The 14414-nt window shown below is 34.0% G+C and overlaps 1 protein-coding gene across 3 annotated transcripts; it reads left to right on the top strand.

The window, feature by feature from the left end:
• Positions 1-42: 42 nt before the first annotated feature.
• LOC114934673 (flexible cuticle protein 12-like) lies at positions 43-13627 on the top strand. 3 transcript variants are annotated; one of them, XM_085488557.1, is made up of 4 exons: positions 43-723; positions 1103-1301; positions 3006-3431; positions 12919-13627. In XM_085488557.1, exons 3-4 carry the CDS (start codon positions 3303-3305, stop codon positions 13252-13254), a joined length of 465 nt encoding a protein of 154 aa, XP_085344683.1. In that variant the 5' UTR covers positions 43-723; positions 1103-1301; positions 3006-3302; the 3' UTR covers positions 13255-13627. The 3 variants fall into 3 exon arrangements, with proteins under 3 accessions (XP_085344683.1, XP_029163207.1, XP_029163208.1); XM_029307374.2 differs by lacking the exon at positions 43-723 and having other exon boundaries at positions 1085-1301; XM_029307375.2 differs by lacking the exons at positions 43-723; positions 1103-1301; positions 3006-3431 and adding an exon at positions 11935-12212.
• Positions 13628-14414: the final 787 nt, after the last annotated feature.

Raw genomic sequence — 14414 nt, 5'->3', positions numbered from 1 at the left:
ATCTTGCTTATAAATAATGAATATGTGTGTAATTGTGTGCGGAGAAGGTTTTGAAAATAATTAAGTAGTAGAGAGGAAATAACGATAAACAAGTTTCCCTCATGCGATTAATATTATTCGTATATAATCGTTACTAAGAATTCTCCCCGTGTCATGATGACATCTCGTACGTAGATAAATAAAAAAAATCAAATATAAGTGCAATTTAAAATTACACAGATTATATAAGCCGTTAGTTTTCCACGCACGCAAATAAAAATGTCATTCGTTAAATGTGCTTACGCGAGGACGACAAAGACGTAATTCAAGACGCTTCTAATACTTCCATCATGTCTTCCAGCATCACCGCAGATATTCGTCTTCGCGAAGAATTATCACTCTAAAATAAAAATTAGCATCGATTGACGTTATACGTTTGCGCATATTTACGCGACGCGTAATAATGTTTAACTTGTATAATTGTTTTTAAATTAGATATTACAACGTTAAGCAGCATTGTAAATGCATTTTTCGATATTGTATTAGTGCGTTTAGATATATATGTTACGCAACGATCTCTTACGAAACGAACGCGTTCGTTTGTTTGTATGCATTTAATTCACCTGTTGTTCATTCAGGTGCAAATCATTCTCGAGATGATGCTTTGAAACATTTTCTATAGAAGGAATCACTGTCAAGGGCAACTCGTCTCGCCAACAAAGACGATTGTTCTCGTTCTCTCATGTTAGTACAATGCGTTGTATCTAATCTTTATTTGTTTTACGTCAACACGTCAATTTTTTATATCAATTATTTCCTTCTCTCTCATTGTTCTATATGAAATTCATTATTTATAGATTTAAAAAGGTCAAATGTAGCTTTGATACATCGCAGAGATGTATATAAGAGTATCTCTCTATATGAAATTGCATAGATAGAAGATACTCGATACATTTTCATATTTTTTATCTTGAATTTTTTCCAGGAAGGCATAATTAAATTTTTTTAAATTTAATTTTTATTTTCATTTTTTTTTACATTAAATATATAAATAAATTGTTTATTAAAAGATGTATACATACAACCCTCCGCAGATTTTGAATTTTCGTTTTTCTTTTTTCAGATTTGGTACAACTCGAACAAGGTCGCGCCACGGTCGTGCAAGGTGCAGGATGCACCCAGCATCTCCCTCTTCTCGTTGACCTGAACGAAAAATGTGAAAGCCAAAATCTCTCATCGTGATCGACCCGACACGGGATTCTGGCAATGGCGGCGGTTTCCATCGGTTTCATCTCGGCCAGAGGCGACAGTTGTATTATACGGTACGATCGAAACGTCCTTGGTCATTGTGACATTTGGTTTTCTCGAAGTTGTACGCGCGCCGCGGAGGAAAGTTGATGACGTAACTATCCGGTGACCTTGCCATTTCAGAAGATGCGACGGCGAAGCGCTTGAAAAGGAAGAGGAGACCTCCAGCTATCCTCTCGGTCTCCTTTCCGTCGATGCTATTCTCTCTCTCTCTCTCTTCTCTAGTTTCTTCCCTCTTTTTCTCTCTTTCTCTCTTTTTTCTTCCGAAATATATTATTTACATTCAGAAATCTAGCGGATATTCTTGGATATCGCGCAATCCTCACATTTCTGGATCTATTAGCCAATATCGTCATTGATGATAAAAAATATCTTCGACATATTTTATCCAAGAACAAACTTGTATAAATAAATCTTGCGACATCGAGGTAACATTGCTTTTCATTTACAGCGGGAGAATCTCAAAGAATAATTACGAGAAAATATCGCATACATAAAATATATGTAATTTTTTCTTGAAACCTCTTCCTAAATTTTTTTTTTCTTAAATATGAACAATGTTATTTCGATGTAAGGCGAATTATATTTGCAACTTCGCCGTAAAGATATATATTAGTCTCTGTCGTTTTAATGCTGAAGCGCGGCTCCCATCTTTTCGTCTTTATCTTTTTTGCACGTGAGAAAGTCAGTGCTCGTCACGATTCGCGATCGTAAACGTGGACTCCGATTGATTATACATTGATTATGCAAAGATCACGAAGAAGACCGAGTCTCCCTCTCCTTCTCTCTTTTTAGAGACCGTCGAACTGCACGATTCGTTCACATTCCAACAAATGCGACAAGAAATTCGCAATTGTATCAATTAAACCTTTTAGATTTTATTTTATTTATAAGATTTTATTTTATTTATAATAAGATTTATAATATTTCTTTCTTAGACAAACACTTTTACGTCAAACTTGAATACAACTTTTGCGCGCGAAATTAAACATCTTGATTTCTCTGTATGTCGTTAGACACAAATATCCAGAATAAATATTCAGAAATGATTCTCTCTCTTGAGTTAAAAAAATCATAATCGTACAATATTGTCAGTTTATGATGAGCAATTACATCTTTAAAATACGCGGGGTAGCTAATTGCATGCGTAAGCGCAACAAATCACTTTATTTTCCTCCACTTTAGTGAAGAATTTTATTTGATTTCTTACGTCAACTCCGAGATAACTACTACTATAAAACTCTAGACTTTAATATTTATTAATCTTCTGAAATCAAGGCTCTGCTTCATTAGTGTCGTCATTATGAAACGTTTATAATTAATCAAGCAACACGATGATTTAATCTTTAAATTCCTGAGGGAATCCAAATCTTTTTAAGAATCGAGTTTTTATTAGAATATTATACATATTATACGAATATATATTTATAGACTATATATAGAATTTACGTATAAAATGTATAAATAAGAGGAAACCGGCTTGAATAATATTTTGCTTGAAATCTTAAATATATTGAAGATGAAGCCTACATTAGAAGAGATTAATAAGTCGTTATATTCGGCAATTAAAAGGCGATTTGCAAGTTTGCGTCGTTACATCGCTCATGAAAAAAGTTTATTGTTAATTCTAATGAGAAAGAAATACATCGAAATGTCAATTTAAGAAAAGCTACGCAATTTCCACGTACAAAGAATAAATTTTTGCGTTTCTTTTCTAGGAGAGATCGGCAATGCACAAAGAGAATTTTCTTTTAGAATTTATTCTGAAAATCATATGATAATCGTGGAACAATTAGAAAAATTTTATAAGAGTTTTTCTCTGATTAATATATTTATTATAAAAAGTATTAATATCTACCACAATAAGATATAAAATATGTTCGATCAATTTGACTATATGTACATATTAATATTTTTTATTGTGGTAAATATTAATTAGAAAAATTCTTCAATACTATATTGTCCCACGATTACTATATGATTTTGAGATTAAATTCTAAGAGAAAATTCTCTCCATGTGGATGACTTATGACAAGGCGGCGACAAAAGGATGTGAGCATCCGCGGGCGATAGTTGAAGCTTGTGCAATAAAGGACCTTTTCTCAGCAAAGCACTATGCGCCGGGTTACAACCTTAAATTCCAGGTGAGGACACGCGCGATGTTAAATTCTATATGTATAATAAACCTGTCCGTCGAAATGTCTATAATTCGTTGACTTCAAAATTATGCAATTGACAGGTACAAAAACTAAAGTCTGACCAAGAGAGATACAGCTTGAAACATTTCTAGACATTTGACCTCGCAGAATTGTTTTCACAGAGTGTGAAAAAGAGGATTTATTAAAAATTATAGGATCGGAAAAAATTTAATAATTATTAACTAGAACCGATAAAGTTGAAAATGAAAGAGATTTACAGATTCAGGAATCTGATGCATTTTCATGTTTCAATTTTTGTCACATTTTAGAAATTGATTTAACTTTTGCAATGTAAGTGTCATTCATATTAAACGAATGATAATTTCGTGCGCTCAATCAACTATTGGTTCTCCATTCGGAAGCTGTATAAAAAAAAAACAATAATAATACATTTCAGACATTTGTATTCGACTATATAGATTGAATGCCCGTCGCCGATGGCGACTCAATAAAATTTATCTAAATATACGAGCATGACGAGCCTTACTTCTTAATGGATTGATTATCGACATCCTCTTTCGATCTGCCATAATCGGGAATAAATTGAGCGCTTTTGACACGTTAATGCAAGGTCGATAGTATGTTCAATAATATATACGCCCGAAGGCAGAATCATCTGCATTAGAGACGTGTCGTCTCGCGTAATAAAGGTCTCGGAATCGATTTAGCTTAGGCGAGATTTCAAGAAGACGAGAGCTCACCAACCCCGACGCATCCAAGGACGTTGCAACAAGTCCGGCCGACGTTTACATTAGATGCGTTCGCAGCTGTTATAAAAAAAAACTCGCGAAAGCGAGTAAATGTCAACGAGTTGACCAGCTCTATAGCTCTTTCTCTCCTCTTCTTAATCACTTTGCTGTGCATCATTCCCGCACGCCGGCAATATGTTCGCGGCAGATGTGATCCGCGGCACACATTATATATTTCACATCGCACATTGTTCACTTTCGCCATTTCGCCAATTTATAGATTTTGTGTTTGCTATTTTTTTTATATTTTATTTTTCTTATCCTCTCGTGATTTTTCACATTTTTTCCAAAAAAAAACAGAAATAGGAAGCATCTAAATTTATTGACGGAAATTAAGACTCTTGCGGTCATGTTGGATTGTGACGTCAGGGGCGAGAAAATACACGTTGAAAATTCTTGCGGGCCATTTTTAAATAAAAAGATATTTTGATGAAACACAACTTCAGATGGCTTTAGCAGACTAATTCAAAATAATCCGAAAATTATTTTTTCCCTTGACAGCCAATCAACAATCTTAAAATAATTGTAATATCAGACTTTCTCATGTGCAGACCAAATAAACTGGGCCTCATATTCCTATATCTATATGCATATTACAGTGTTTACTATGCACTTTACAGCTGTTTATTATAAAAAGAAAAGGATAATTTTCGAGGTATTTCAAGATCTGTTTAATCTTTTTATTTCGAAATGGCATCTAAGAATTTTTAACCTGTGTCTTCTCACCTCTGACGTCATTGCTAGGAATATTTCCAATTCTCGATCGCGTCTCGTCGATTAGAAGCGACAGAAACCTCTGTATTCCTCTTGTTTTCAGTCGCATTTGTAATCGCTCGACGTTGCAAAGGTCGCAGACTGCGATTTACGTGAGAAACGACGCAAGGAGTCTCGCGCAATTCGGTCAATATCGTCCCGAAGTGAAATGTCGGACGAAATTACATTTCCGCGTGCGACTCCGGGTTCAGACGATCGAGGCAAGTGTCAGCGTCCACCACCGCCTGGAATCGGAAAGAAAATTACAGCAGGTCGTCCTCTTCAATGATGAATCCGTCTTGTACGTGTGTCTTTGTGCGATACATCGTGTTTGTATTTCTTACACAGTTATTGAGAGATAGAGAGAGAGAGCCACACGGTTCATTTACCATTCCGAGTCTCCTCTTTGAAGAAAAGTTCACGGCAGATTATCGACAATAATGAATGCGAGTCGTTTGCGTAGGGATTCTGAGAAATTGAAAAGGCATTAATGGTAATCGATAATTTTCCGATGACTCTTCTTTGCTTATGCATTAAGTATTATGCATGAATGATTGGCACGTCGTTTATCTTATAGTTTATTTTGGTATAATTGCAAATTAAAAATTGTAGAATAATAATTGAGATAAGAAATTGGCAGACAAGTTTAATGAAAATTGACAGGAGCAACGAATAGGAATTTCAATGAAGAATCCTATTCGAAATCGCCGGAATATGTAAAAATCTTTCTGCAATCTGACCAAACCGGCTTGAGAAATGACTTTGTAAGACACAGCTAATCGAGGACGATAAAATATTTCTAGCAACACTTCAATTTGTCCTTGATCTTAATAATTAATTTCCATCGTGCTTAGGCTCGAATCGGAACCTTCGCTTTTTAAGCTATGCGAATGGATTTATCGTTCGAGAGATGAAAGAGCATCTTCTACGTTTAATCATGTTCGTACACATTCGTCATTGATATTTTTTCCAAAGAAAAACCATTGTTTGCTTCGTTAGCCATGTAAATTTCCGCGTTAAGTGGCACAGCGTGAGTTTTCCGGATCGCTTTACTCGAGAAGAATTGTGTGAACGCGATTATCTCGTTTCAACATCTCTTGTTTCCTCGCAACTTTGATGTTGATCACGCGTTACCTCTTCTTCATTCTTCCGTACATCAATGTCTCGTTGATGAATTTTTTCGATATGTGTGGAATGAAAAATGTCATGCATATATTACGCAATCTTTTTTTTCTTATAGACTGATATAAAAACGATGTAATTATACAGAAATCTAAAAACATATATATATATACACATCCGCTTCGTAACGATATAATTTAAGTCGGGCTCTTCTTTTATCGAAAGGCTCACCTTTCGCGAAGTCAGCCACTATACTATTTACTGCCCACCTTTATTAAGCACCCTCTAGGTACTTTTTTTTTACAGGAGGTCGCATATCCTGCTGGTATAATTATCTTATCTGGCCGCACATCATATCCTCGAAGAAAACCTCGCGTGAATTATGAGGATATCGTCGAACGATAATCATTCGTGATGCACATGAGATGCGCATAAGCGATAGTCGACCCGATTCTTCTTGCACCTTCGACATGCGATGGTCATGTGGTCCATTCTCGAGGCGTCAATCGATGTATGCGCAAGGATACGTAATTTATATACTGTATGTACAAGCTACACTCGCGATCAGTAGTTTGCGATAGAACTAGTCAGACGCGATCGAGAGAGCAGCTGCTTCCGATTAAATATAAATACATATCCGATTAAATATAAATCAGATATCGCAAGTAGGTATAATTACAGAATTCCGAATTTTTATTTTCGCAAGAGTTTATATGATTAAAATTTAACATTGTGTTTGTTATATGATTAAAACCTATAATTTATTTATATATTTATTTATATAAAATAATAAACCTTCTTATGTGTAGGTAAATTTAAAAAACTTTCCTTTTATTGGAGGTTTTACATTAATTATTAGTATAGAAAGAATTATAAAAGAAATTAAGGTTCCTAGATCCTTGCCGTGAAAACACGCTGAACATTTTTTGGAAACCATTTTTTAATAAAAAGATATTTCGATGAGATACTACTTCAGATAGCTTTAGCACACTTTTAAAATACCTCAAAAACTATTCTTTTGCCTCGACAGTCAATTAGCAAAGACCAGACCAAAATCAACTGGGCCTCATATTCCTACATCTATACATATTACAGTGTTTACTATGCACTTTACAGCTGTTTATTATTGATTATAAAAGGAAAAGGATAGTTTTCGAGGTATTTTAAAAGTGTGTTAAATCTATATCTAAAGTACTCTATTTCGAAAAAATAGCAACTAAGAATTTGTAATGTGTGTTTTCTCGCTTCTGTCACAATTCCAACACGATCGGCGAGAAGCCAGGAGTCTTAATACGAAAATAAAAGATATTAATTAAGACTGATTAGGGATTTTTTTTTTGTTGATTTCTGTTTGACGATCGATAAATTCAATGACTGGTACCATTAGCTCATAGATCAGTTTCGTTATCTTTCGAAGTGTTGCATGGATCAGAACCGCGCGTGCGAGGAGTCTTCAACGTCGTCGTCTAATGCAAGCGCGTGCACAGACCCGTTCGTTTGCCGACAGCATGGTGGCATTTAGGATCCGTGCCATCGTGCCACAACGGTGATATTACGCAAGGAACGCGCCTTTTAGAACCGGCAATGGCGACGACCTCGCGCACGCGGTCCAGGTAGGATTCTTGCGAAATTCCTAGCTTGAGTTCCTCGTTGAAAAGCGACGAGCGACGTCGTCCTCCCGCACCTTCTCCGTTCATGTTTTTCCCAGCGACAGGATCGACGATCATTCTTCGGGAACCCCGTGTCAAATCGCGATATCCATAATTTCACGGTCGTAAAGCTGTCGCGGCACCTACATGTAACCACTCTCTCACGCGAATCTTTTTTTTCGGTACATCCCAATGTTGCATCTTCAACAGACTCATCTCTTACACACAGAGGTTCATGTTTTTCCACGTTTTTGTGAGAAAATTATTGAGCCACTAGATTTGTCAAGTATCACAATTGCAACGAAACTCCGCCATTTTTGCTTCACGCTATATGACAATTTCAAATTTTTTTACATTATTATATTATTATTTCCCAGACTGTACCATGTCCAAAACTGGTGCATAAGACATCTTTAAGATGTTTTTAAGATGTCATTGCGATATCGTATAAGATTTCTTAAACGTGTCTTAAAGATTTCTTAATGATGTCTTATGCAGCAATCAGTGTTTGCTGTTATCTAAATAAAATTATATGAATGATCATCTAGATAAAATTTTGGCGTCATCTTATTTTTATATAAATAATAAAAATATATTTTGGTTTAGAATCATAGCACATAAAAATACTTAATAGTAGAACTTAAGTAGTATAAAAATTTATAAATAAAAATATAAATACATATATTTTTATATCCCTTTTGTAATTTACATTTTTTTATAACTGCGTTTACATAATTAGTCCTAAAAATTATTATCTAGGAAATTACCTAGATGAACTCCATATAATTTTATCTTTTATCCAGAAATATTTAAAACAAAATCACCTTCATCTTATCGAAGATAAATTTATATATTTTTATCTCATCTTTATCTAACTAATTTTAAAATCATCTAACCGCAACACTGGCAGCAATTTTGAACATATGGTGCTGTCTGGATTTACATAATTATAGCCATTTTGGTTCCAATGGATGGCGGTATTTGATAAATCTAGTGATTTTAGGGAAATCAAAAAGATGCCCCGAGTCTACTGCAAGATTGCAACATATCTCGAATCATATTTAAATTTCGAGAGAACGTATGTATCTCGCGTATATAGGGATAATTTTGTACGGAAATTATTAATACCAACCGCGTCAACCGAATTATTAATTGTGTTAGCATTGGATGATAGGGTCAGGTGTCAACTTCGTAACGTATAAGTAGCGGTTGAAGATCTTTTGCGTAACGCCGACGCAAGATAAACGGCTCGCATCTGTTCGCTCGCAAATGGACGCGTATATACGCTGCATCTTTTCTGCATCTCCCGCTGCGTTCTCCTTCTTTGCGCGCACAATCGATTATACAATAATGCAAGCCTTAAAAAATGCTCCGCGTTTAAAAAGGAAGAATCGCAATTTCTCTCTGACGATGCACCGGCACGACTAGTTATTTAATGCGTGCTATATGCACCTGGGATGTCCCAGAAGCCTCGATTTCAATTTTAACGAGTCTTTCGTAAAATCGAGAGTCATTTTTTGCCGTATGGTATAATTAGAAGTTGGGTAGATGTGTTTTTCTCTTTCTCTCTCTCTCCGGCTTCATTTGCAATTTAAAGTTTTCGTTTATTTATTCATTTCTTTTTCCTCGGGAGACGGTCCTCTAAATTTTTTGAATAAAATGTAAGAAATAAAAATGATAGGGAATTAATTGTAATTATATATGCACGAGATGTCAGAAATATTAATGCGATTCTTCGGCAGTAATATGGACTAGCGTGTTGACAGTAATTTGACGATGAGGTCTTTCAGGTATCAATCGGTCTGTAGTAATCGATAATAACTTAGCTTACGGCGCGAATTCACACCATGTATTATTAATTATAAATGTAATCACGGTACTCTCTCTTCTCTCTCTTTCTCTCTAACATAACGTAGATTGAGCGTTAGACATTCGCGTATGACATAACGTAGTCCCTTGATCAGATAGATGTATTAGAAAGTTCGATAGAATCTCTTTGCGCGATGATAACATAATGACATTATATAATACAATTATGCACGCTTTGCACACACAATTATTCAATTTATAATTATACAAACAAAAATGTATTTATTGAAAATGAATAATTTCGGAAGAGAATTAGAAAGCGAATAATTTTAATAACACGTTTAGCAATAATAATAGTAATTTGATTTTTAATAATACATTTGTATTCTACAAGTACATCAGCCTATTAGCTTTTGTATTATAAGATTATCTACAATATATATGAGAAAGGTAAGATGTATAATATTGTTTTAAGAATATTATAGACACGATGTGACCTTATTGCACATATACATGATGATTATATGGACGTAGAGATGTAGAGAGACGCGTGGCATCGTTAACTTTTATCCTCCCACGAAGAAGATTCTTACTCTCCTCGTAATATATTTCTCTCTCTCTTTCTCTTTCTTTTTCTCTCTTTCTGTCTCTCAGCGTCTCGATCATTAGCATAAGCCATTCACTTATGTAACAGAGTACACTTTCTTTTCAAAACAGGCGCGCATTATTCGATCCTCCCTCATTACTTGATGATATAATTTGTCAGTCAATGATTTTGCTCGTGTGCCACCGTCCAAACGGAAGAAGATGAAGACGTAATACGGGAGGAATCTCGAGTCTTTCGGAATTTTTATTAGACGGAATCTCGGTTAGCAGGTTCGACTACTTAAATTTGCGTATATCAGGTTTTCGGGCTAGATATCTTTGCGATATTACGTGTGTAAACGTGGACGTGATGAATGAGTGGCCAGACAACGCGCTGAAAAAATATTATGAAATAATTATCGCTTCTATACGACGAATTTGCATCTCGATAATAAAGGATAATTTGTATATTTAGTGGCCAACAAATCTCTACAATTTCGAGACCTTTCGAGGTCTCTTCGCCAGACTTTTAAGACTATATTTTATTATATATCAAGAACCCGGTTTTTTAATTTCGGAAAGAATAAAAAAAAAAAAAAACAAATTATCGCTTCTTTTATAAAACCCGGATTCTTAAAATATTTGGATGTGTCACTCTATTATTGGACTGATGTATTTATAGTTGCATAATTAGATATGCTTATATAAATATTTTTTAGTGATTAATGCGACTGTTTTAGAAATTTATTTTAAGTATATGTTAATTTTATGTTTAAATTATTTTGATAAAAATATAATTTTTCTTTTTTTCTGTACAACAAATTATTTACCGAGAAAAATATGTTATGAAGTGATAAATTTACAAGAGACATTAAACAAATTAATTTGCATTTTTAATCGATCAGAGAGAGAGAGAGAGAGAAAAAGAAAGAGAAATATAAATGCATATTAATATATTCATCGCGTATTCAATTTAGAGAAGATTTCTGAAAAGATTCTCTCTATAATAATTTATAAATCTAACTCGTCTGCAATTTTTTTTTTATTTTAATTCTTGTTAAATGAAATGTTCCGCTGTCAGCTGACTTCGATGTATCGTAATGTGATGCAACAAGAATCATGCATGATGGATTATCCACTTCGATCCATAGAATTTAGTTAGTTAGTCTATTACATTGCCATATGTTTGTGTTAATGTCTGCATTAGGATAAGGTGTGCGTATTGCGTAACATAAAAAAACATTATATAGAAGCCCACCGGATTAAGAGGAAAGGGATTTAACGCGCGTAACCTTTAACGAAGCAAAAGTGCATTTTATCCTACAAAGTGCATTTAAAATTGCGTCGGATCTAGCATTAGCTTTCTGGAATTATTCAGTACATATTTAGGCTAATATAATTGCCTTTCAATAAATATACACTGAACAAAAATTATTAAATTAATATTGATTTGATGTAAAAAATATTTATTTATTATAGAAATAAATTATTTATTAGGCAGTATTAAAATAAATATTTATTCGAATTTAATCAATTTTTTTCAGTGCAATTATCTTATAAATATTCTGTGTTATAAGATGCTGCCTGTATATTAAAATCGAAATTCCGTAAAAAATTAAATTAAATTAAATTAAATTAAATTAAATTTTTCGTAACCCTGCGCCGTTTAATCGAAAAAAGCCCACTTATCGGCGATATAAATAATTAAATCGAGTTTAAAGAATTAGTTATTGGCCCGTCGTGACCTGTTGAGATGAAACCGTGCTCGGTATTCCCCAGCATCCGTCCCTCGAACATTCCTGCCTGACATTTTCAGCCGCATAACATGCTTGTTGTGCCATCAGCCGATTCGCCGCGGCTGGTCATTTAAGGATTTCGACACATGGACATGAAAATTTTCGGCAACGAACGATGGTAGGGCGTAATGCACATCGCGCAATTCGGGCTATATATATATTCATCAGCCGTATATTGGATCAGTCACCTGTGAGCCATCTCGGATCATCTCATTTTCTTAAAAGAGAGAGAGAGAGAAAGCGCAAAACTCAACCATGAAGCTGGTGCGTGTTCTCTGATAATTACTAATGATTCTCAAGAAGACGAAAAAAGTGTTCAGTTTCGAAAAAAATCTTGAAATTTTCGGAATCTTTGGAATAATCATGTATCTTCTCTCGCGTGGTGGACCGCCCTCGGAAACTTTCGCTCGTCCGGGCATTAAGGATTACGAAAAAATCGGGGATATCACGTGGCATTGCGATAGCCACATATGATACGCACGTGTTATTAAAATTAATTAGGGCCATTATCGTACTTTCTCTAAATGTACAAAATATCTTGTAAACATTAAAATTGGGGATCATCGCCATTATCATTATAGGACTCTTTTGAATCCGCGCAAATAAGACAATGTTTCTTAATAATTTACATCTTTATATGCTAAAATATCAATATTAAAATTAATAAAAATTTTTAAATCCATTGAAATTAATTAAAAGTATTTATAAATAAAAAAAGAGGTGTATATTTATTTCTATATCAATAACATATAATTGTTCAAATTTTCTTGTTTTTATATGTGCCTTTTTACATATATTATGAAACGTGTAAAGAGAAAACTATTCTACAAGTAGTCAAGAATAAATAAAAACAAAAAAATCATGAATTATAATGAAGCGAATACTGGGATATACCCTAAGCATTAAAATAAATTTGGTTACAGGCAAATCATCAGGAATCATTTGATAAATAATTTTCTTCGATCTCTAGATCATTGCCTTTGCTGCCGTCGTCGCTGCCGCCCTCGCAAGGTCTCCTCCTCTTATCCTACCTGCGCAGCCAGACTACAATCAGGTGGTCCTCGTGAAGGAGACGCCTCTGGACAATATCGGCATCGACGGATATCAATTCGGTTATGAACTCTCCAACGGCCAGGCTCACCAGGAGACGGCCCAGCTGGTGAACGCCGGCCAGGAGAACGAGAGCCTCGCCGTCCGCGGTAGCTTCACCTACGTCGACCCGGCCACCAACGTCAGGTACACCGTCAACTACGTCGCCGACGAGAACGGATTCCGCCCCGAGGGAGCGCATCTGCCTTCCGCCTAAATTTTAGCGCGAACATCATCTGCAAAAATTTCATAAGCAAATTCCTTCACACAATTCAATCTCCCAATCTTCGATCGTATAGCGATCTCGCGACTTATTAGTTTGAAAATAAATTCATTTTTCACATAATTCTTGTCGTTTTTTAACCTCGCGCTTCCTTTTTATATTTCCAACAATGTTATTTCGATTTTGTTAATAGATAAGTAACGTTAAAATAGAAAATGAAGCTATATTGTTAATCAATGTTTGGCTGATGCAAATGATCTTTAATTGATTCGATTAATTTTCTCAACCTATAATAGAATTCAACGAATTGTGCAGTACACTGTAGATATATGTTACAAAATTTTTAATGCATATCTGTATCTTTTGATAAATTAATAAAAATATGTGAATATAAACATAAATATTGTTTATTATCTGTCATCATATGTAATAAATACGCAAACGCAATACAATACAATATGTGATGCAATAATGCATATGAGTATGTTATAGAGTGTACAATAATATATATATAAAATATAATTAATAATAAATAAAATTAATTATTATAAAATAATTTTTAAATATTTGAAACACAAAATAACGTATTTTATCTGTCATTCTAGCTATATTTATTTCATTTTTTAAAATTAAAATTTAATAAATTAAAATTTTTCCCGATTCAGCGACTTTCGGATCTATATTTTTCTCTTGCATTTATTTATTTCCGTAGGGGGGTTAGGGGTTTTTAAAATTAAATCTCAAGTAAGAGATGATTTCAAATTAAAATCTCAAGTAAGAGATTATTTCAATTTTCAAGTCTTGGTTAGTACACCGAGAATAATACGTTGCCATGTGCACGGTTTATTTTCAACATCCGCGTTTGGTTCTTTACGCCTTCTTGTGATTTAGGATTTATATTTATATTACAGAGCCGTTAACAAATCTTAGTTGTTTAAAATTTTTTTAATTAAAACAATTTTTTAAAGAATAATATTAAAGGATACAAAAAAATAGAATTATATCTTTAAAGCATAAACTATTATATGGATTTTTTTGAGTTATTCGTCTGCTACATTTATGTCATATAGATTGAAATATTTAATTGTTCTGATTTTTAATTGTTTTTAATTTAATTTGAGTCATTTTTCAAAGACTGAAATTTAAAATATTAT

This window comes from Nylanderia fulva, unplaced genomic scaffold, assembly GCF_048542155.1.
Source record: "Nylanderia fulva isolate GAGA-0341 unplaced genomic scaffold, ASM4854215v1 Scaffold7, whole genome shotgun sequence".
Taxonomy (NCBI): Eukaryota; Metazoa; Arthropoda; class Insecta; order Hymenoptera; family Formicidae; genus Nylanderia; species Nylanderia fulva.
This window is presented reverse-complemented; position numbering and strand designations above follow the sequence as displayed.

What these genes read in the sequence shown, in the direction of transcription:
- LOC114934673 (XM_085488557.1), top strand. Translation starts at nt 3,303, where the DNA reads ATGTGGATGACTTATGACAAGGCGGCGACAAAAGGATGTGAGCATCCG. An exon ending in GTTACAACCTTAAATTCCAG is followed by an intron (nt 3,432 to 12,918) that starts GTGAGGACACGC and finishes TTCGATCTCTAG; the next exon opens with ATCATTGCCTTTGCTGCCGT.